Here is a 22,950-nt window from a genome sequence, read left to right on the forward strand (position 1 = left end):
TAACTGTGAAAACTATGTTTGTCAGATGATTTTTTTTAATTAAAAAATTAATTTTTAATTTTACAGGAGTTTGGGGGCTGTAAAACAGTCCTGTGAGGACTGCTCCTGGCTTTATGCTTGGGGGTTGCTCCCAGTGGTGCTCAGAAGACCATGTGATGCCAGGGACTGAACTGGGGTCAGCACAGGGTTAAGGTGCTTGCTGAACCATCTCTGGCCTTTGGATTGGGATTATTAGAGAAGCAAAAACCTCCCCAGTGGTGCTATAGGATACCAGGGTTAACCTAGAGGTATTTGGAAAGTGGGGCCCTATGCATGCCAGACATATATTTCCATTCCCTTATATCATTTTCCTGGTCCCTGCAGTAGGTTTCTAGCTGACTTTTGCAAATAGCTCTGAAACTTGGTTTCATGCAATTGACTTGACTGCTAGTTAAGTCAAATGTGTCCTTAATTATGACTGTATTTCTTAGTCATTTAATAAATCATAGACTAATTCAGAATTGAAAAGCCAGTTGTACACACAATTGTATTATGTCAGCAGTAGACTTCTACTAGTCATTTTTTTTGGTTCTTGTGTTGCTTTTCAACAGGTGTGAATGAGAACATGCTTTGTGATTAGATGATTTGTGCTATGGTGTTTTGGAGGAATTGTATAGCTTCAAAGTCTTGCAATCTTTTACTTACTTTTAATGGTTAATTTTCGCCAGTGCACTCAGTATTTTGATATTGACATGTTTCATGTTTTGATTATGCTTAAATGTTCATCTGTAGTCTTTTTAATAAGAATGTTTCTATCATATTAGGCCGTAATGCTCTTCAACCTCTTGTTCAGAAGTGATGTGAAGAAAATTAAAAATTTTATTTAATGTTATAATATGAATGCTATGTTGTATGTTTATACAGAAAATACCAAAATTTCTTTATGAAATCTTTAAAGTTTAGAACATTTTCTATCTTAAGTAATAGTAAACTGACTGAGACATCAAAAACATTGGAGGCTTGAAAATTAGAGAAACAAAGACAAAATCCATTTGTTAGATAAATACTAAATTAGCCTTACTATTTGAAATAATCTAACAAAGGGAGAAAATGATCAACAGAATGCTATTTTAGTTTATCTAAGTTTGTGTTACTTTATAAAACCCAGCAGATGAGATACCTTTGGAAGCTATAGAAATTTTTTGCATGAGATTTTGCTACATTAGCATGTGTAAGGGCTGGAGCAATAGCACAGCAGTAGGGCGTTCGCCTTTCATGTGGCCAACCCGTTCGATTCCTCTGAGAGTATCTCGCCCGCATGGCAGAGCTTGGCAAGCTACCCGTGGAGTATTGGATATGCCAAAAATAGTAACAGTAAGTCTCACAATGAGAGACATTACTGGTGCCCGCTTGAACAAATCGATGAGCAACAGGATGACAGTGACAGTGACAGCATGTATAAAAAGATAACTTATATTTTACTTAAATCTAGTTCATTTTTCCAGAATATAAATTAATTATCTCCATAAAAGACATTCTTTTGGGGAAGGGGTTTTCTTTTCATTTGGGGGCCCCACCTGGTGGTGCTCGGAGGGCCGTATAAGATACCAGGGATTGAACCCAGGTTGGCTGCATGCAAGGCAAATGCCCCACCTGCTATACTATTATTCCAACCCTACACTGCAGTTTCTTTAGCTTATAGGATAACATATAGGTCACTCAGAAATGGGAGCTGTCAAGTACATATTTCAGAAGAGTGCATTTGCTATTTTGTCTAGCATGTGTCAGAAATAGGAACTAAACTTATTAGGTGATTTCTTACCTAAAAGCCAAGGTTTAATATTGATGGAGATATCTTCTCCCCAATCCTTTCCTTTGTTATTTTGCTAACTGGAAGTCTCACACTTAACTTGGTTGTGGTGCTCAGACACTTTATTATGCAAGTCTTGTTCTAGTGCTCACACACTCAGTTGTGATGCTTGCTGGGAGTCAAAGGCTCACTTTTTTTTTAAAATTTTTGAGGGAAGTGTGTGCCTGGTGGTGCTCAGGGCTTATCACATGCGTGGCAAGTGCCTTAACCTTTGTATCATTTCTCTGGCCCTAAAATTAAAATTTAAAAAAAATATTTATTTTTATTTTTAAATTTAATTTTAAAATTAATTTATTATTTAATTTTTTAATTGAGTCACTATAAGATAAACAGTTACAAAGTAGTTCATGATTGGATTTTAAGAGCAGTTGACTGGCTAAAGAAACCGTGGTACATCTATACAATGGAATACTTACTATGCAGCCACCAGGAAAAACAAAGTCACGAAACTTGCTTATAAATGGATAGAATGGAGTGTATCATGGTCATGGTCCTACACTTTAGATTTTGTTCCTAGGGTCACATACCTGCTTGTGGTGTGCTAGAGACCACATACTTGGTTACAGTGCTAGATGGAACTAGGGAGTTTCAACAAAGTAGAGTTTCTGGTACCTGGGATCAGACTGTCCATATTGTTTACATTGGGGATCAAATTTGTGACCCATGCAGGCCTTTCCCTCCCCCACTGTGCCATTCCTCAGATTTTGGATGGAGATACTTTAGGATATTGATGTTATAGCATTAGGTAATTTAAAACACATATAGAATGGCAATTTTGGGATGAAGATTAATTTTATATCTCATATAATAAATGAATTAATGTAATGAAAAATTGGCCTTGACCATTCTCTCTGGCTTCAGCTGTTTGTCATTTAGGATTAATGTGCTCATTTTATAATGTTCTGTTGTTTGCTTTTTAAAAAGGACACATACATGGGTTATAGCTTTTTTGGTAATTTCATTGCTTTGCTAAAGTATACCATGTTCTCTGACTGGTAGTGCTTTGTGTTGAGTTTTTTGTTTTGAGGAGATAAATAAATAGACTCAGGGGGGCTATTTGTTTATTTATTTAGGCTTTTTGGGTCACACCTGCCTGGTGTTGCTTAGGAGTTACTCCTGATGGTGCTCGGGGGACCATATTGTATAACAGAGATCAAACCCAGGGAGATTGAACCCAGCTTGGCCGTCTGCAAGGCAAATATCCTACCTGCTATACTATTACTCTGGCCCTCAGGGGCTACTTCTGGCTCTGTCGCCATTGGCAGTGCCCTGGAGATTCTATGCAGTGCTGGGGATCAAACCTAGATAGGTTGCATGCAAGTTTTTTTTTTTTTTTTCCTTTTTGGATCACACCCAGTGGTGCACAGGGGTTACTCCTGGCTCATACACTCTGGAATTACTCTTGGTGGTGCTTGGGACTATATGGGATGCTGGGAATCGAACCTGGGTCGGCCAAGTGCAAGGCAAATGCCCTACTGGCTGTGCTATTGCTCCAGCCCCCTGTTGCATTAATTGCCTTAACCCCTAACTATCTCTCTGGCCTAAGGATTGCCTATTTCCTCTTTTTGTCTACAGAAGTATTGCAAAATTGTAGTAGAAACGTCTACTTGAGCTCCCCCCACCTTTTTTTTGGTAAAGGAAATTCCCTATAGAATTTGACATGCTAACCAGAAGCATAAGATTCTGACTTTTGAGTTTTATGTTTGTTTTTGTGCCACATCTAGCAGTGCTCAGGGCTTACTCTTGGCTCTGTGCTCAGAGATGGGGGGCTCTGGGGATCATATGTGGTACTGGGAGTCAAAGGGGTGGCTGCACGCAAGGCAAGTGCCCTATGTGCTGTACTATCTCTCAGACCTTAAAAATAATGTTTGATTATCCCTGTACCAATCTTCACTTTACTGCTAGCAAAGAAGCTACATTTTTTTTTTTTTTTAGTAAGCAAGTGCTCTGCAATACTCCCCAAACAAAGCCACTGTGCAAGGGGATATCACTATCTGCTGTGCTTTATTGATGGCCCTTGGCTAACCAATCTCTGTTTCTGGTCAGTCCCTCAGCACATTCTGCTATCTCCTGGGACTAAGGACCCACCTTCTTTCCCACCTCCTTTCAGACCCAGCTTGCTGCCCCGGTCTGTGCAACTGTAGTATCTTAATGCCAGACACTTGTGGCTGATTCCCTCAGCCATCATCCAAGCAGATTGAACTTGGAAACCAAATTAATTTCAGACCTGTGTGATGACCATTGCCCAGGCTTCCCCTGGTCCTTGTGGAGTACTAGATGCTATGGGATTAGAATTAGTGGGAAGTTATTGCACACTGAGGGATCAGGACAGTAGGCTGGAAGAATTACTAACACAGCAGAAGATTACTAGTTAATGGAAAATAATCTTTTTTGGTTTTAGGGCCCTACCTAGTGATGCTCAGGGCTTACTCCTGGCTCTGCTTCAGTGATCACTTTTGGTGGGCTTGGGGGAACATACGGGGTTCCAGGGATCAAATCCGGTTGGCTGCATGCAAGGCAAACACCCTACCTGCTCCCGCCCTCAAAGCAATAATATTAAGAATGCTACTGAAATGAGATCAATGAAGAATTTCAACAAAGAATGTGAAGGAACGTTTAAAAAAAGAAGGTGAATAAAAAAAGTGCAATGGAAGAGCTCAACAGAATGAAAGAAGCCAAAAATTAAATCACTGAGCTTAAAAATAAAGCCACTAAAGCCATTCAGAAAGACCAGCAAAAAGAATTAAGAGCTATATGGGATAGCATTGTTAGCATTGTGTGAGGCTTGGCCCTAGTGTGTGGAAAGCGGCCTAGAGCATGGCAGCAGTTGGGTAGTGGAGGTTGGCTGCCAGGGCTGGGTCCTTTTCCACATGCTTGGGCCAAGCCTCATGCATGAGTGGAGTCTCATGGAACCCAAGTAATGTGGAACTTTGTGATCTTGGACTCTGGGTTCAATAGGACCCAGGAGTAGAGATTCTCTGCCTGCTTCCCCCAGTCTCCAGTGACCTGGGGGTCACACCCATAAGCCACCTCCTGCCAGCGCCAGATAATCTCATTGGCCACCCTCCAGAACTTACAGCTGCTTCTTCCGGAAGGGAGCATAAGATGAGGCCCCCATAACCATGCCTCCAGACTCCGAGCCAGGCTGTTTTCACTTGGGGTGCCCCAGAGGGGGGCGGATGAGATCCCTCTCCGCCCCAATGGACCTAGCCCCAGGTAGGCAACCTCCACTACCCAACTGCCACCACGCTCCAGGCTGCTTTCCACGTGCGCGGGCCATGCCTCACAGTGAATGAACATATTCCTGGTCCGCGTGGCCGCATATCATCATAGAGGCAAATATATATGCCTCTTGGAGAGCCTGGCAAGTTACCGAGTATCCGACCCACACGGCAGAGCCCGGCAAGCTCTTAGTGTATTTGATATGCCAAAAACAGTAACAATAACAGGTCTCATCCTCCTGACCCTGAGAGAAGCCTCCAGTCATTGGGAAAGATAAGTAAGGAGATGCTGCTAAAATCTCAGGGCTGGGACAAATGGAGGCATTACTGGCGCCTACTTGAGTAAATCAATGAACAACAGGATGACAGTGATACAGTGATACAGTGATGGGATAGCATTAAGTCAAATAACATTATCATTATGGGAGTTTGAGGTGGAGAAGAGTCCGAGGAGGGACAGAATTCTTATTTGTGGTGGGAAGGCTGCTCCTATGATACTTGATTGACTGGCCAGTGGTTCAGTTCAAGGGTCTGTGGATGTGGTGCTGAGGATTACCTGGGCCACTCATGCTGTGCTTAGGGGCTTCCAGGCCTGGATCCAAGATATTCAGGGAATCATGTGATGCTGAGGATAAAGGCGGTATTGGTCACATGCAAAGCTTGTATTATTGGTTTGTATTATCTAGCCTTTGTATTATCAAACCTTTGTATTATCTAGCCCATAGGATTATTACTTGAAAATAAATAATAGACCAAGCTTCTTCAAACTCAGAAAAGTGGCAGAAACACAGAACCAGTAAGCTTTGGGGTTCCAAATAAACCCAAGCAGGTATATACCTAGACACATAATTAAAATGGTAAGTAAGAAAGAGAGAAACTTCTAAATGCAGCAAGAAAGAAAACAGAGTTGTCTTTGTTGTAAAAGTCTGAATGTATTTCTCCACGGAAACAATGCAGGCCAAAAAGAAGTGGTATGGTTATACAAAGTGCTGAATAGAAAAGATCTCTAATTAGAAATAACTCCACTGAGCTAGGTTATTCCTCATATTTGAAGGAGGAATAAAGAGCTTTTCAGATAAAAAACAGTTAACAGAATTAATTGCCATGAAACCTCCCTACAAGAAATAATTATGGGATTTCTTTAAATGGAAAAAAGAATCCCCAGTTGGAAATCGTTAGATAACTAAAAATTATAAAATGTGGGAGGATAAAGTAGACTCTTAGAAGGAACTAAAGATTTACTTGCTTTTAATTTAAAAGTTTTCCCAGTGGCAGGAGAGATATGGTGCTTGCCTTGCATTTGACCAACCCTGGTTTAATGCTGGGCATCCTGAGCCCTGCTCGGATGATCCTTGAGCAAGTCGGGTTTGGGCCAAAAAAAATGTTTTCCCAGTAAAAGAATATAATTCATTTTGAATTTTATTATGGGTGATGAGAAAAGTTAAATAATTACTTAGCAAACGTAAGTAGACATATATGTATATCTACAGATATGCCACATATAACGCACAATGGATGAAATAAAGATAAAATTGTTTTGAGATTTCTACCAGTTTGAGCATTCATTGCAGAAAGTATCATAAGATACATAAGCACAGCACTGGGTAAATAGAGGACTCATACTAATAACTCAGAGCTCTGAGTTCTATCCCCAACACCTCATGGTACCCTGAGCACTGGGATTGGTCCCCATAGCCCAAGCACTGTTAGGCCCAAGCAGCATCACATACCTTGGACCACGCCCATGTAACTGGGCGCCCCTCTTCCATTTCTCAGCCTTCTACTTGCACCTCTATTGAGTCTCTGCTTGTTCTTCCAGCCCCTTAAGTGAGGCTAACATCCTGGCTGACTTACTGAGGTCTTATTCAACTTGGAAGCAGATTCCACTTTCTTCCCGCTGAGTCTGGGTGGCCTTCATACTCGACCTCATCATCATCCTTTACATCTCCTGAGGCCTCTACTCATCATACCTCATACAGCTTATACTTATATACTTCTTGTCACTGGGTGAAGACAGGTAGAGAAGGAAAAGAGCAACACACAGCCTAATCCCTCAGAGACTCCTAATGGGGCCTAAGTACAAAGATTTCCCCCTTAGCACTCAGGAACACAAACAAACACCAGGAGAAGTCACAGAACCCCACCAAGCTCAGTGACTAAAAATAATAGCACAGAGGGCTCTACCAGTACCAGTCAGTTCTGTAAACTCTCAGACACTTCAGTGATGTCATGTTGAGGATGTTTAATGAACTCAAAGAAACATTGACATAGGTAGCAAAGCACAAGAATGAGAGTAGAAATGTGAATTGTACATTTAGAAGTGACTGAAATGAAGTTTATGCTTGGTGATATAAAAATGCAATAGAGGGTCTGAGCAGCAGAGGAAAAAGATTTAGGAGCTGCATTATGAGGTACCGGAAATCTCTAAATAACAACAGAAGATGAGAAAAGTTTAAAAGGAAATGAACAGCACATTAGAGAATTATGGGATGAAGTCAAGAGGAGCAATATAAGGATCACCGGGAACCTAAAGATCAGGATTGCAAATTCAATAAGGAACCAGTAATAGTTAAAGAAATAGCTAAGAATTTCCCAGAGTTGAAGAGGGCATGCATCCAGATCCAAGGGGGTCAGAGGATCCCAGTGAAAATAGATCTAAGTAGAAAAAAAACGCTAAGATCCGTTACCATCAGAAAGCCAAAGGCCAAAGACAGATACAATATTGAAAGCCACAAGATCAAAAGGAACTTATTATATATACAAAGGAAAGTCTATAAGATTCATACACGTCTATCAAATGGGATTATAAGCAAGGGAGAATGGTGGCCTATCATTAAAAAAGAAAACTCAATGATATGCATACCCCACCAGAAATATTCTATCCTGCTAGATTATCATTTGAGGGAACAGTATGGAGCTTCATATACAGGCAAGAGTTTAGGGAACCAGTTTTCCAAGAAGTATTAAAGGAGCTCCTTTAAAAAACAATACTTTGTCATTGAACATGGCATTTACTCGTGACACTTATGGTTGCCCTCTACAAAATTAAGAAAGGTTTCTATTCTTAGTTTGCTAAGGGATTTTATACTTTTTCACATTATAAATGAACAATAATGAATTAATGAATATAATGAATATAAATGAACAGTAATGAATTAATGTTCATTTATATTGAATGTCCTATGCTTATCCAGGTGATTTTTTGTTTGCATCTGTAGAGATTCTTTTTATAATCTTTTATTTATTAATGCAGATACAAGCATTATCTAGAATATAATTTCTAACATAAAGCCCATATTTCTTGCTCAGGACAAAACACACTTTTATACTTTTATTGGCATATTTAGATTTTCCCTTAAAATTCTCTTAATTCTTTTTTCCTTTACTCATACTAAATTATTTCTTTGTAGGGTTTATCTATTTCATCAATTTATTCAAGCGGGCACCAATAACGTCTCTCATTGAGAGACTTATTGTTACTGTTTTTGGCATCTCTAATACGCACGGGTAGCTTGCCAGGCTCTGCTGTGCTGGCTCCATACTCTCAGTAGCTTGCTGGGCTCTCCGAGAGGGGCGGAGGAATCGAACACGGGTTGGCCGTGTGAAATGCGAAAGCCCAACCGCTGTGCTATTGCTCCAACCCATCTATTTCATATTAATTTAAAAATGTATTAGTATTGGTGATGGAGCGATAGTATAGCAGGTAGGGCACTTGCCTTGTATGCAGCCAACCCAGATTTGATCCCCAGTGCCACATATGGTCCCCTGAGTACCACCAGGAGTAATCTCTGAGTGCAGAGCTGGGAGTAAGCCCCGAGCTCCTCTGGGTGTGACTTGAAAATGTATTAGCATAGAATTATTTACATTATTAACTTTTAAAATTTTTTTTTAAACTTTTAAAAATTTTTTATCTGCAAAAATACAATTTTTAGAAAGAGATTTAACTTATTGATTTACAGTTTTGTGGAATTTCAGTGTAGCTTTAATCATCAGTATGTGTGTAGGTGTCACAACTTCCACAGTAAATGAAAAAGAAAGACCTCTTTTGTGTGGAAAATAAACATTATAAGGTAGCAACAAATAGCCTACATATGGAGCTTATGTTGTGTTTGTGAGGTGACGGGGAGGGACCCTGGGGACACTGGTAGAGGAAGGAGGGCGCTCAAGTGATTGGTGTGGTATTAGAATGATGAATACACAGGAAGGATGATAGTATTATAAATTCTGGTTCTTCAATAAAAATTATATATGAAAAGGTGGGGAGCAGTAGTACAGCAGGTAGGGTGTTTGCCTTGCACGTGGCTGACCCAGGTTCGATCCCCAATATCCCATATGGTCCCCTGAGCACCACCAGGAGTAATTACTGAGTGCAGAGCCAGGAATAACCCAGGAGCACTATCAGATTATCAGGCGTGACCCAGAAAGCAAAAAAAAAAAAAAGATCACTGGGAGTCTGGGAGTCTAAGAGTGACCCTGGGTTCTTGAGCACTGTTTGGGGAATCCCCCCCAATAAGCAAAAGATACACAGCACAAAATAGAGTTCCTTTTTTTAGTCCTCAGCAGGATGGTGTTTTCAGAGGTTTCAGAGTTTTCATGTTGGGAGGTTATTGGACACTGCAAGCAAAAGCCCTCTTGAAATTGGGCATAAGTTTCTCTGGCAGTTCTCACAAACACCTTTCTTGCAACACTAATTCAAATTACGGTGGAGGGGGGAATCCCCAAACTCCAAATTCAAGTTTTAACACTTGGATCTTCCTCTTTCTGTCCTCGGAAGAGTTGAGGAGGTTCTGTGACCTCCCAAGTCCTCAGGATCCTCAGGCTGCAGCTTGTAGGCATGAGGGATCAGAGCACTGGCCCAGGGAGAGCCCACCACTAACCAGCATGCCTGGCGCTTCCCACCTGCTGGCCACGGGCCGTACTAGAGTGGGATCAGCTAACCTCTGAGGAACAAGTTAACAAGGTGGGGTGTGTGTGCTGGTGCATTATTAAAGAAGGTAAATGGTTTTTCTCTTATCTTAGGGATAGCTATTTCTCAAGTCCTGCAGATGGTGGTTACTGTTCTTGTACCATACACTAGTGACCTGACCAACACTGCGTGACTGCCTTTACACATGATTCCATGCCTGTTCCTTGTACTCCTGTGCCACTCAGTATTTGGCCTTCTCTGTTGCAATGCAACTTCATCTGTTTTAGTGGACATGCTTAGAACAGTTTTACTATTAGCTATATATTAGCTACACACACACACACACACACACACACACACAGAGAACTTTAGTCTGTCGGCTAGTTAGTATAAGAAATACTTAAGAAAAAAATAGGATTGATTTCACTTTTAGTAACTAAAGGTTTAGTATCACTAATAATCGGTTTTGAGCTGCAATAAAATGTTTAATTCAAGTTAATATTAATATCATATAATATTTGCCATTTCACTATATCTCTGCACTTTTGAAAATAGGTAATTATATTCTATTGCTGACAGTTTTTAATATAATTAATTGAAATAATTAGCGTTCCTCATTAGGAAGCACAATTCAATAGATTAGTAATGCTAGCTTTGAAAGCTGATTTCTTCAGTTAGTGGAAAATAGACCTAAAGAAGAGCCAGAGCAATAGTGCAGCAGGCAGGGCAATTGCCTTGCACACTGCCAGCCTGGGTTTGATCCCCAGCACCACATATGCTCCCCTGAGCGCCACTGGGTGTGACCCAAAAGCAAAACAGAAAATCAATAACTGCCTTTGTTTAGACCTAGGTGATTTTATCAGTTTAAAAATACCTGCATTTTGGACCAGGGACATTGCTCAATAGGCTGAGCATCATGTGGGAGGGCGAGGTTTGATTCCCCAGCACCACATATTGTCTCCTAAGCACTGAGACAAAATAACCTCTAAGCACCACTGAGTGTGACCCCAAAATAAACAGTAACAACAAAAATTGCAAGTTTGATCTTTTTTTGTTTGCTTTATGGGTCACACCCGGCGATGCTTAGGGATTACTCCTGGGTATGCATTCAGGAATTACTTCTGGCAGTGCTCAGGGTACCATATGGGATGCTGCGAATCAAACCCCGGGTCGGCCGCGTGCAAGGCAGATGCCCTACCTTCTATGCTATCGCTCCAGCCCCAACCCCCCAAATCGCAAGTTTTAAGTGTTAAATTTTTCCACACTTGTGGTAACTTTGAGTATTAATATTAAAATTTATACTAAAATGGAGTTTAAGAAATTCTTGTTCGTTTAAGCTTTAAACTGCTGTGAGGAATAGACTTTTATTTTTTTATTTTTTAAAGTTTTAAGGTTTTTTTTAATTGAATCACGGTGAGATAGACCCTTACAAAGCTGTTCATGATTAGGTTTCAGTCATACAATGTTCCAACACCCATCCCTCCACCAGTGTCTGTTTCCTGTCACCAGTGTCCCCAGGTTGCCTCCCATCATACCCCACCCACAGTCTGTCTTTATGGTAGACGCTTTTCTACTCTCTCTCTCTCTCTCTCTCTCTCTCTTTCTCTCTTTCTCTCTCTCTCATTCTCCCTCTCCCCTCCCCCCCAACACCCTTTCTCTCTCTCCCTCTCCCCTTTTGGGCATTGCGGTTTGCAATATAGATACTGAAAGGTTATCAGGTATATTCCTTACCTACTTTTAACACTCAGCACTTGTCCAGCATGATAATTCCCAGCTATTATTGTCATACTGGTCCCTTCTCTATACCCTCTACTCCCCACACACTTGTGGTTGATTCCAACCGTTGACCAGTCCTCCTAGCCCCTGTTTTTCCTGAGAAGGTAATTACTCTTCTACTATATGTGTATATATATGTATGTATATTTTTTATACCACAAATGAGCGCAATCAAGGAATAGACTTTAAACAGTCACATAAATGCATGTATAGGCTGAAAAGTGCAGTGAGGAGTGGCTTATTTTTATAGCACAAAGTAAATTGAGTGTGTGTTAATTGTAAATTGATTGCAAATTATGATTTCTAGTCCTGAAAAATGTGAATAGGGATTAGTAGTTTATTTCACTTATAATTTGAAATTTGAATCAAAAGTTTTTTATTATATAAAAGTTTAAAAGATGCACATAACAGAATAAGATGCATCTTTCTACTTTCAGCAATTATCAACATGCTATGATTCTTCCCCCCCCCTTTTTTTTTTGGTAAAACTGTATATTAAGCTGTGTAATAATTTTATATATTGCACAGGAAATTTACTAGATAATCATGGTTTCTTTATCTCCTGAATTATAAATTCCTCTAGATTTTTATAAGAAATATTTATTTTTATATGTATTCATACTTAAAATATCATTGATATGAGAAGAGTATTTTGAATTCAGAATTACAGAATAGCCTAAATTTATGATAACAAAAAAATTTTTTTTTTTTTTTTTTTTTTGCTTTTCAGGTTACAAGAATTGACTGTGTGTTCGGAAGATAATGTTGATGTTCATGATATAGAGTTATTACAGTATATCAATGTAGATTGTGCAAAATTAAAACGACTTCTAAAGGGTAAGTTTAATTGTATATGGTATCTGAAATTAAATCATTGGGATGAAAAATTTATATTTTGGATATTATACTATTTAAGTTTTCAAGTAGAACATCAAGGAATTTTTTTTTTTTTTTTTTTTTTTAGTTTTTTGGGTCACATCCAGCAATGTTGAGGGGTTACTTCTGGCTTTGCACTCAGGAATTGGTGGTGCTCAAGAGCCTTACACATACCAATTTGAGAACAGAGAGATGTCTTGCTTATTGCTGATCCTGGTTGAACCCTGGTACCCACCTGGTCTCCTGAGTAAAGCTGGGTGCCGTCTCGAAGCCACTGAGCACCACTGAGTGGCCTGGATAATCCTTGGCACCCCTGGGCTGGCGAGATAGCTCGAGGTTGTGAGTTTGATTCTGGCACTACATATCGCCCACACTCCAACATCAGTAGGGGGATTTTGGTGGCTCCCAGTAGTGTTCAGGCAAACTTTGCTGCATTGTCAGGTCCTATTATTGAAGTGCCAGACCTAATTTAGGAGTGGATCCCGGGGCCCTGAACGCCTCTGATGAGAACCCTACCCCTAATAGCAAATTGTTATTTAAAACATACCAGAGGAAGACAACTTAAAACAACCTTTGCAGTTCAAGGCATATTTTACTTTTATTTCAGTTTCATTGTTTTACTGAAACATTTTTCTTGAATATCACACACAGTGTAGTTTTGGTTTATACTGATTTTTCTTTACATTGCTTACAGTAATACTAAAATAAAGTTTGTATGTTAAAAAAAAACTTGTTATTTTTACTAGTAGCTTTTAATTGTATTTGTGTTAACTAAGTTTAGAGTTAATTTAAAACCACTGTTTATTTTTCAGAAACAGCATTTAAATTTAAAGCCTTAAAGAAGGTTGCCCAGTTAGCTGTTATAAATAGTCTCGAAAAAGTAAGTTATAACTACTCTGCTATTAAGCTTTAGTTAATCTTTGGTTATAAATGTTAGAAATGTTTCTGTCTTTTGTATTTTAAATAAAAAAGTCATGACATGATTTGTAAGTAAGATTAAGTTTTAGAGAGAAAGCATTGCTGTATTATGAATAGAATTAGAAGTTTGTGGATATAGTTGGAGGTGTATGACATTTCATTTACTGTGCTAAGAAAATATAACTGTTTTACGTGGAAAAAATATGTTTTGGTCTTTTCAGGCTTTTTGGAACTGGGTAGAAAATTATCCAGATGAATTTACAAAGCTATACCAGATTCCACAAACTGATATGGCTGGTAAGGATGTCTTGGTTTTTAATTTTTCTTATAAACTCATATTTATGACCTAAGTAAATCCTGTTGCTTTCCAGATCATTTTTGTATTTTGGTTTTGTTTTTGGGCCACACTGGTCATGCTCAAGGATTATTCCTGGTGGTGTTCCAGGGACCCTATGGGATGCTGGGGATTGAATCCAGGTCGGCCTCATGCAAGGCAAAATGCTCTACCTGTTGTAGAATTGCTTCTGCCCTGCTTTCTGAATTATTTCGTTACTGATGTGCTTTGATATTTTTCAACTGATGTCAATTAGGAAATACTCTTTCCAATATTTCTAAAAATGTCTCTGTTCCATTTCCTTTCCTTTGGGCAAACAGGAAAGAAGTTTGAAATGAAGCTATACTATTTAATTAGAGTTGTGGTTTGGATATTTGGGATTTTTGTTGTTGTTATGGGGGGAAATAGAGACCTTCTTATGGTCTCTGTTTTATAGTTAGGGAGACGTGTAAAAAATAGTAATACCCTACCTAGAATTCTTGAGTAGCACTTGCCAAGGAAGGGAATTAAATTCTGAAGAACGTTGGTGATTCCTTTTGAAAAGATGTTCAGTCTTGGTTCCTTAGTCACATAACAGTTTGCATACTACTGTACCTGAAGACTAAATATAAGTTTCATCATTTTGAAAAGTGGTTGAATTTTTGGGTAGATCACATTAAATTTTCTGATACTTAGACAATATAACACTGCTTTTCTGCTTATGTGAATGTATTTGAGTTGTTTAAATGAGCATCAGTATTTTATTTTTTAAATCTAATATTTGGGATTTGGGATTGTGCTTTGTGGGATTTTTTCCCCTTCTCATCTGATAACATTAATATTTCTATTTTTACTTAGAATGTGCAGAAAAACTTTTTGACCTGGTGGATGGTTTTGCTGAAAGTACCAAACGGAAAGCAGCAGTTTGGCCGCTACAAATCATTCTTCTTATCTTGTGTCCAGAAATAATCCAGGATATATCCAGGGATGTGGTTGATGAGAACAACATGAATAAGGTGAGGAAGTCAAAGTTATTTCCATCATATCCAGATGTGAAGTAGCTTATTTTACTCAAAGTGATTCCTAAGTGGCAGAGCCAGAAGTAAGTCCAGACACACACACACACACACACACACACACACACACACGCGCGCGCGCGCGCGCGCTCACACACACACGCACGCGCACACACACACGCACGCGCACGCGCACACACACACACGCACGCACACACACACACGCGCGCACACACACACACACGCACGCGCACACACACACGCACGCACGCACACACGCACGCACACACACACACGCACGCACACACACACACACGCGCACACACACACACACAGTTCTTACCCCCCCCACACACGCGCACACGCACACACACACACGCACACACGCAGTTCTTACCCCCCCCCCCCACACACACACACACCACACCACACCATCCCCAGGCTGTTGAGATAGTGAAGCAGGTAAACCTCATGTCTTGCATGCTGCTGATCCAGGTTCCAATCCTGGTTTTATAGGCCCCATGACCCAGGAGTATTTTGTTTTGTTTTGTTTTTTTTGCGGGGGGGGGGGAGGTTACTTTTGTTATATCTTTTGGGTCTGGATACATGTACTCTTCAGCTGTGGAAAACTTATGTCTGTGATTTCTTTGACTAGTGGTTCTTTGAATTTGCCTTCATGTTTCTGAGAGATTCTGTTTATTCTTACATTGCTCCTCTTGAACTCACCTCGTAGTTCGCTGGTGTGCTGTTCATTTCTTTTTAGACCTTTCCCTATCTTCCATTGTTTCCTAGAGTTTCCTGCATCTCATTTTGGGGCTCACCAACTACTCATCAGCTGTATTACTCTGTTGTGAGGTCTTCCATTGAGTTGGTGTTTTTTGTTTTGTTTTGTTTTTAATTTCACTTACTATGCTCTTCATTTGTATCAGATCTGATTGTGGTTTTCTCATTTCTGCTTTCACACAATCCTGTGGTTTATGACTCCCGGTTGGTCGTGGCGGTTGTTTCTTGTTGTTGGTGGTGTTGTTTGTTTTATTTGAGCTCATTAGTCATCCTCATCATGGAATCTCTATAGTCAGTATCTGATAAGTTACAGTGCTAGTTGGTACTGGTAGAGCCTTCTGTGCTCTAATCCTTATGCATCTATGGACTTCTTGGGGGCCTTCCTGTTGTGTCTGCTGTGTTCTGAGGGTGAAACTTTCTAATTCAGTCTCCTGAGGAATTCTCTGAGGTTTAGGCTGAAGTGTTGCTGTTTCCTTCCCTATTGGTCCTCACCCAGTTATAGGAGGTATAAGTGTATGCAGTTAGTTTTGGTGTCATATCGCTGTGTGAGGACTGGAACTGGTGTCAGCTTCATGTGAGGTGTATATTCCTTCACTCCTATACTATTTCTCTGGTCCCTCAGAGAAGTTTTTTGTTTGTTTTTGCTAGATAGATATTTAAAATTTGTACCTAGAAAGAAGCTCATTCTTTTTTATCTACATTTTTACTCATAATTCTCCTTTCCAACTTTTTGTTTATTCATTTTATTTAGACATTTTGCATAACAGATAATTCACTCATAAAAATGATTTTTCCTTTTAGAAAGTGTCAACATTATGGCTTACAGTAGTGTTATTATTCGTTTAAGGCCTACAGTGTTTAAGGCCTGTACTATACTTGCCACCAGGGAGTCCAGCATCCCTCTACCACTGTTTATTATGCTCTTTTCTAGCCCCCTCCCTGTTCCTATGTTTGGTGAGCTCAGTTCTTATAGGTAGACTCTCAGGGTCTTACCATTGTTTTTTTCCTTTACTATGTCTGATGCACTCATTTAGCAAGATAAACTCTATTTCCATCCATATTGCATAAATTGCAAGACTTCATAATTTTTATATACATCCCATTATATATATATATATATATACACACACATATATATAATCCCACAATTTTTTGCTTATTCACATGTCATTGAGAACAATCTGTTCTTTGTGCTGAGGATTGAACCAGGGCTTCATACATGCAAAGCAAATGATACACCACTGAGCTGCATTCCAGATTAGAAATTTTTTTTTCATTAAAATATTAAAAAAAATTAATACTGTTCTCAATATAGGTTCCTTTTCTGGCCTTTTATTTTTTCCTTTAAATTTTCTGGTATAGAGACTGGAGTGAACTACTACCACAGCTGGGTCTGACCCAAATGCAAAAAGAAAAAAAAGCCACCCCCCCACCAAAAATGAAAGCAGAAATTCTTATCCAAATAACATGTGCCTACTCTGAATGACCTTAAAATATTTTTTTAAAGCCGGTATGTATCATTTTCTAGTGTCAGTTAAAATTACAAAAATCTTTCTCTCTGTAACCACACACATGCGCGCGCACACACACACACACACACACACCCCACACTCCCCCCCCCCAACTAATTACTAGCAGCCCCGAAGTGCCAAACCCAGGTTTTGTACAAACCAAACGTATGCTCCAACCCTTTGAACTATCTTTACAGACCCTCTTTTATTCCTGTAACCTTTATATATCTACAAAAACATTAGTAATAGTCTCACTTTCAATTGACTTTTTGGTATTTGAATCTTTTCATTTTAATCTAGTTAAAGGTTTGTCAAGATTTCTTGGCCTTTTGAAAAGAAACAGCCTTTGATTTTATTGGTTTTCTAGTTTACATTTTTTCTTTATCTTTGCTCTACTTTTTATTTCCTTACTTCTAACTTTGGGCTTAGTTTCACTTTTTCTATTTACTTAAGATGCAGTTTACTTATTGATTGCGATTGTTCTTTTATAGTGTAAGCATTTCCAACTGTAAATTTTCTTCTTAGCATTGCTTTTGCTGTAATTCTTAAGTTTTGGTATGTTGTGTTTTATTTGTGAATTTTCCAGTTTTTCTTCTATTCATTTGTAGTTTCATTATGATAAGAAAAATATTTTATATGATTTCAATCCACATTTACTAACTTGTTTTATGACATAATGTGATCTTTTCTGGAGCTGGTTTCATGTTCTTGAGAACATGAATTATGCTATTTGGTGAATTTAGTTCTCAACATCTTATATTTGAGAGTAGAGAGTAGGTGAGTGGAGACAGGAAATTTTCTTTTTTTTTTTATTTTGGGAGAACTAAGGGAAGCAACTTGTCAGTTGGGTGTAAGGAGGGCTTGAACTTTCAAGAATTGGTAACTTTTTCTAAGGAATATGAATTAGAACCATCGATCAGTCTAAAGTATATACTTAGAAGGCTAAAGGTTGATATAACCTGAAATTTTAGATAAGGATGACCAGTTTGAGAAAAGTAATAATCAAGATAGTATAATATTTAGAAATTTAAAGTATAATCAGATAAAATCAGAATTGATAGGTCCAATCCCTTGCTGAAGAATGACTGTTTTTTATGTCCTTTTAAGACTGGACAGACAACCCAAAGGGTGAATGCACATGTTTTGCATGCAGGAGGCTTGGGTTTGATTCTCAACACTGCCTGGTTCTCTGGGAGTAAGTACCAGGTGTGGAGTAGCTCCTGAACAGTGCTGGGTGTGGCACAAAAAACCAAAAAATTAAGTCAAGAACAGATTCTGAATTTTTGAATTTGATAAGTATTTCAGAGATGGTAAGTGATGAAAACTTAAAACCACAAATATCAATTATGTGGGTTTTTTTTTGTTTTTTTATCTTTATTTTTTAATTTTTTGTAATGGATCCCTGTGAGGTGCAGTTACAGACTTACAAACTTTCATGGTTATATTTCAGTCATACAATGCTCAGCATCCATCCCTCCACCAGTGCCCATTCTCCACCAGTGCCCATTCTCTACCACCAATGGTCCCAGTGTGTCCTCCACTCCATTGCCCCCTGCCCCACTTCTGGGGCAGGGCATACCCTTTTGCTCTCTCTCTCATTTTGGGTTTTGTGGTTTGCAGTAGAGGTATTGAATGGTCATTGTGTTTGGTCTGTAGTCTATTTTCAGAACGCATCTCCCATCCTGAGTGGGCCCTCCAAGCACCCTTTACTTGGTGGTCCCTTATCTATCTAAACTGCCTTTCCCCCCAGTGTGTGAGGCTGGCTTCCAAGCCATGGAGCAATCATCCTGGTGCTTATCTCTACTATTCTTGGGCGTTAGTTTTCCTTTCTGTTACTTTATATTCCATAAATGAGTTCAATCTTTCTATGTTTCTCCCTCTCTTTCTGACTCATTTCACTTAACAAGATACTTTCCATGTTGATCCATTTATATGCAAATTTCATGACTTCATCTTTTCTAACAGCTGAATAGTATTCCATTGTGTAGATGTACCAAAGTTTCGTCAATCAGTCATCTGTTTTCGGACACTTGGGTTTTTCCAGATTCTGGCTATTATAAATAGCGCTGCAATGAACATAGAAGTGTAGATGTCATTTCGACTATACTTTTTTGCCTCTTTGTGATATAGTCCCAGGAGTGGTATTGCTGAGTCAAATGGGAGCTCAATTTCTAATTTTTTGAGAAGCGTCCATACAATTGTGTTTTTAAAAGTATAACTTTTGGAGACTGATTATTTTCCTCTTTATTGTATAACTTTGATGTCTAAGACTTTGTATGCCCTCTTACTACTGTATTTGAACTCTAGAAGTTGTTTCTGGACAGTCTGCGGAAAGCCCTTGCTGGCCACGGGGGAAGCAGGCAGCTGACGGAGAGTGCTGCCATCGCCTGTGTCAAGCTGTGTAAAGCAAGTACTTACATCAACTGGGAAGACAATTCTGTCATTTTCCTACTAGTGCAGTCCATGGTGGTTGATCTTAAGGTAACATTCTTAGTATTTCCCTATTTCAAACTTAAACTGTTTTGAAAAACAAACTCCTAGTTCAGCTATTTCACCAGATCATCATCAGAGTACATAGCCAGCCATGAAGTTCTAAATCTCTGATTTTAAGTTCAGACGACTTGGTTTTATTGTTCAGGCTAAAGTGACTTTGAATATGGAAAAACCAAAATTGTCTTAAATTACCATAAATATCCTTAGTTGGATTTCATGCAATACAAAACTTAGTCTGAGAGGAATTATGAAAGGTATAGGATTTTAGCAGACAGATAAATCAGTGCTCTGTACTTCTGGCAAGTGAAAGTAATTGCTGTGTTGTTCATATTATTAAATACCTGGGGGAATAAACTATATAACTGCTTAAAAACTTTTTGTTTCCTATTAACATTTCCATAGAACCTGCTTTTTAATCCAAGTAAACCATTCTCAAGAGGCAGTCAGCCTGCAGATGTGGATTTAATGATTGATTGTCTTGTTTCTTGCTTTCGTATAAGTCCTCACAACAACCAACACTTTAAGGTAAGGACATTTGTCCTTTAGGCTTTCTGAGGCTATTGATTCTTTACAAGTGTTGATTGACTAAAAATATTAACTGGTTATACCTTTATTGCCACTTCTCAATCTTACATGTTAATGTTTATTTTAAGATTGTAAAATTACATTGTTTTTCAAAAAATTTCTTTTTGTTGTTCCTTTTCCCTAATTTATATTGCTATTTATCTCAAAATAGTCTGTTTTTGAATTTTTCCCTCTCTCCTCTGTAGATCTGCTTGGCTCAGAATTCTCCTTCTACATTTCACTATGTGCTGGTAAATTCACTCCATCGAATCATCACCAATGTAAGTCCAAAAGGTATTGCTAAATTACTTAAATTTTTTTCTTTTCTTTTAATATTTTTTTTAGAATGAAATCTTGATTCATCAAAGACTCTGAACTTAAATGAATAACCTACATAATAATCTAGGAAGAAATCTCACAGTTGGTTATATCTAATAACTTATATGCAATTGTATTTTTACCTTTAGTTTTAACCTTAGAACCCTTATTGAGTAAAGTGGAAATAATAAGCTACTATGAAAAGGTTAAATTTAAAACACTTATTTTTTGTCAAGAGCCCTTGGGAGACGTGCCACTGAAAATATAAATAAACATTTTAATCCAAGAGCTCTTTATGTGTTTTAACATGCCATCTCTTTTCCAACCTTTAATCTGCCTTGTCATACTCTAAGTTCAAAGATAATAATTTTTACATTATAGTCCAGCCTGGTACATTTTTAAAAAATGGTGAGATGGTGGGCGAATGGGGTGATACATTATTCTTTGGATTTTTTTCTCATGTGCATGTTATTTATTTTGTTTGATGTACCACACCGGATGGTGCTCAGGGCTTAACTCCTGGCTCTGCATTTGGGGAACACTCCTGGTGGTGTTCGGGGGATCATATGAAGTGCTAGGAATTAAATTTGATTGGCCTCATGCAAGGCAAGCACCCTATCCACTCTACTGTTGCCCTGAACCCAATTTTTTTGTTAAAAATTAAAAAAAAATTTTTTTCTTAAGAGTACAAGTGTTTTCCAAATTGTAGTTGATCACCCTACATCATTCAGCTCTTCTATAATTTATTTTCCAAACTGCAAAATAAGTTGCCATGGCATTGAGTTAGTCACATGTTAGATGATTTTCAGACTGCTTTAGACCCTTAATCCTGGTATTTTCTTCTCTAATCCACCTATATTGACCCAGTAATAAAATCTACATTTGTTCAACAACAACAACAAAAAGAGTACAGTGTTTTGGGGCTGGATCGATAGTTTGGCATGTAGGGCATTTGCCTTGCACACAGCTGACTGATTCGATTCCCAGCATCTCATATTCCATATGGTCTCCTGAGCACTGCCAGGAGTGATTCCTGAGTGCAGAGCCAGGAATAATCCCTGAGCATTGCCAGGTATGGCCCAAAAAGCAATAAATAAATAAATAAACAAATAAGTACTGCATTTTCCTCAAGCTGTTGCAGACTGTCTAAACATATTCTAAGTCTAATCAAAAGAGCCTTTCTCAGGGATAACTCTTGGCTCTGTGCTCAGGAATTTCTCCTGGTGGTACTTGGGGGACCATATGGGATTGAACCCAGGTCAGCCTCATGCAAGGCAAATGCCCACCTGTTGTTTCATTCTCCAGCCCCAACAAAGCCTTTTTTTGAAAAACACAAAATGAAACAACAAAAAAAAAAACCCTATTTGATGCTTTAGTTCAGTCTTTAAATAAATGAACTATTAACACACGTAACTAGAGTTGTTGACCTGCAGAATCATATCAGACAAAATAAGCCTATCAAAATGTACATGTGAAATGTTCTACTGATGTGAGTACATTAAGTAGGAAGATGGTGTAGCATTATCAGATTTGGATCATGGATTTAAAAAATTTTCCTATAAGCAGTCATATTGTGGAGCTTCTCAATAACTATGTATCACAACTCTACTTTTCTCCTCTTTATAAATATTCACCCTTAGAAATCTATTGCTTCACTTCTTTTTTGTTTTTCTTCTTTAAAAAGAGGGCTCTAATAATTTATTATTCAGGTATGTTTATAGTTAAATTCCATTTTATTTTAAGAGTATGTCTCTGAAGAACACCTTCCTACTTTCATTTGCTTTGGATGTGTTACTTAAAATAAGTACTGCCCACATATTATTTTATCCCTTCCTGCAGGAGAAAACAGCTATTAATAAAACTAGTGACACATAGCTTCTCTCGATGCAAGTGGCATTTTGTACAGAACAATGATCTGTTGCTCTGGACTGCCTTGTGCATTATCAGAGATTGAGCATCTCCGGTCCTCATTTATTAAATACTATTTTGCTACCTTCATTTTCCTACTTCCAGTCATTATGAAACATTAAAAATGGGTGAGGGAGTGTACTTTTCTCTCAGTTGAGTATCAGAGAGTCAAATTATAGGTGAAATAACATTAAATGCTATTTGTTCCAAATGGAAAGTTTTGTGAATCTGATTGAAAATAAGGTATGTTTAAAAAACATTTAATTTAGCCAATTTAACAAGTCAGGACATTGTAAATTCAAGATTTACTCTCAAGGCTATAAGGGGGGTAAAAACCCTCATCTTGTATGTAATTTGGAAAAAAATCCTCCTTATTTTTCTGTTGGCTTAAAATACTAAAATTTAGAGTGGATAGTCTTAAACAAATGCTTAAAACTTATATTTAGTAAATCCAAGCTATATATTTTTTTAATACATTGTGGCTAGTTACTTTAATTG

General features: G+C 38.4%; 1 protein-coding gene across 9 annotated transcripts in view; it reads left to right on the forward strand.

The window, feature by feature from the left end:
• The window catches only part of NF1 (neurofibromin 1), a 294,661-nt gene that overhangs the window by 68,047 nt on the left and 203,664 nt on the right, over positions 1–22,950 (forward strand). For all 9 annotated transcript variants that reach the window (XM_055131786.1, XM_055131777.1, XM_055131782.1 and 6 more), the window contains exons 5-11: positions 12,483–12,589; positions 13,441–13,508; positions 13,768–13,843; positions 14,718–14,875; positions 19,477–19,650; positions 20,065–20,187; positions 20,433–20,507. In XM_055131786.1, the coding sequence (XP_054987761.1) occupies positions 12,483–12,589; positions 13,441–13,508; positions 13,768–13,843; positions 14,718–14,875; positions 19,477–19,650; positions 20,065–20,187; positions 20,433–20,507 (781 nt within the window). The remainder of the gene's footprint in view (positions 1–12,482; positions 12,590–13,440; positions 13,509–13,767; positions 13,844–14,717; positions 14,876–19,476; positions 19,651–20,064; positions 20,188–20,432; positions 20,508–22,950) is intronic.

Source organism: Sorex araneus, chromosome 3, assembly GCF_027595985.1.
Source record: "Sorex araneus isolate mSorAra2 chromosome 3, mSorAra2.pri, whole genome shotgun sequence".
NCBI classification, from domain to species: Eukaryota; Metazoa; Chordata; class Mammalia; order Eulipotyphla; family Soricidae; genus Sorex; species Sorex araneus.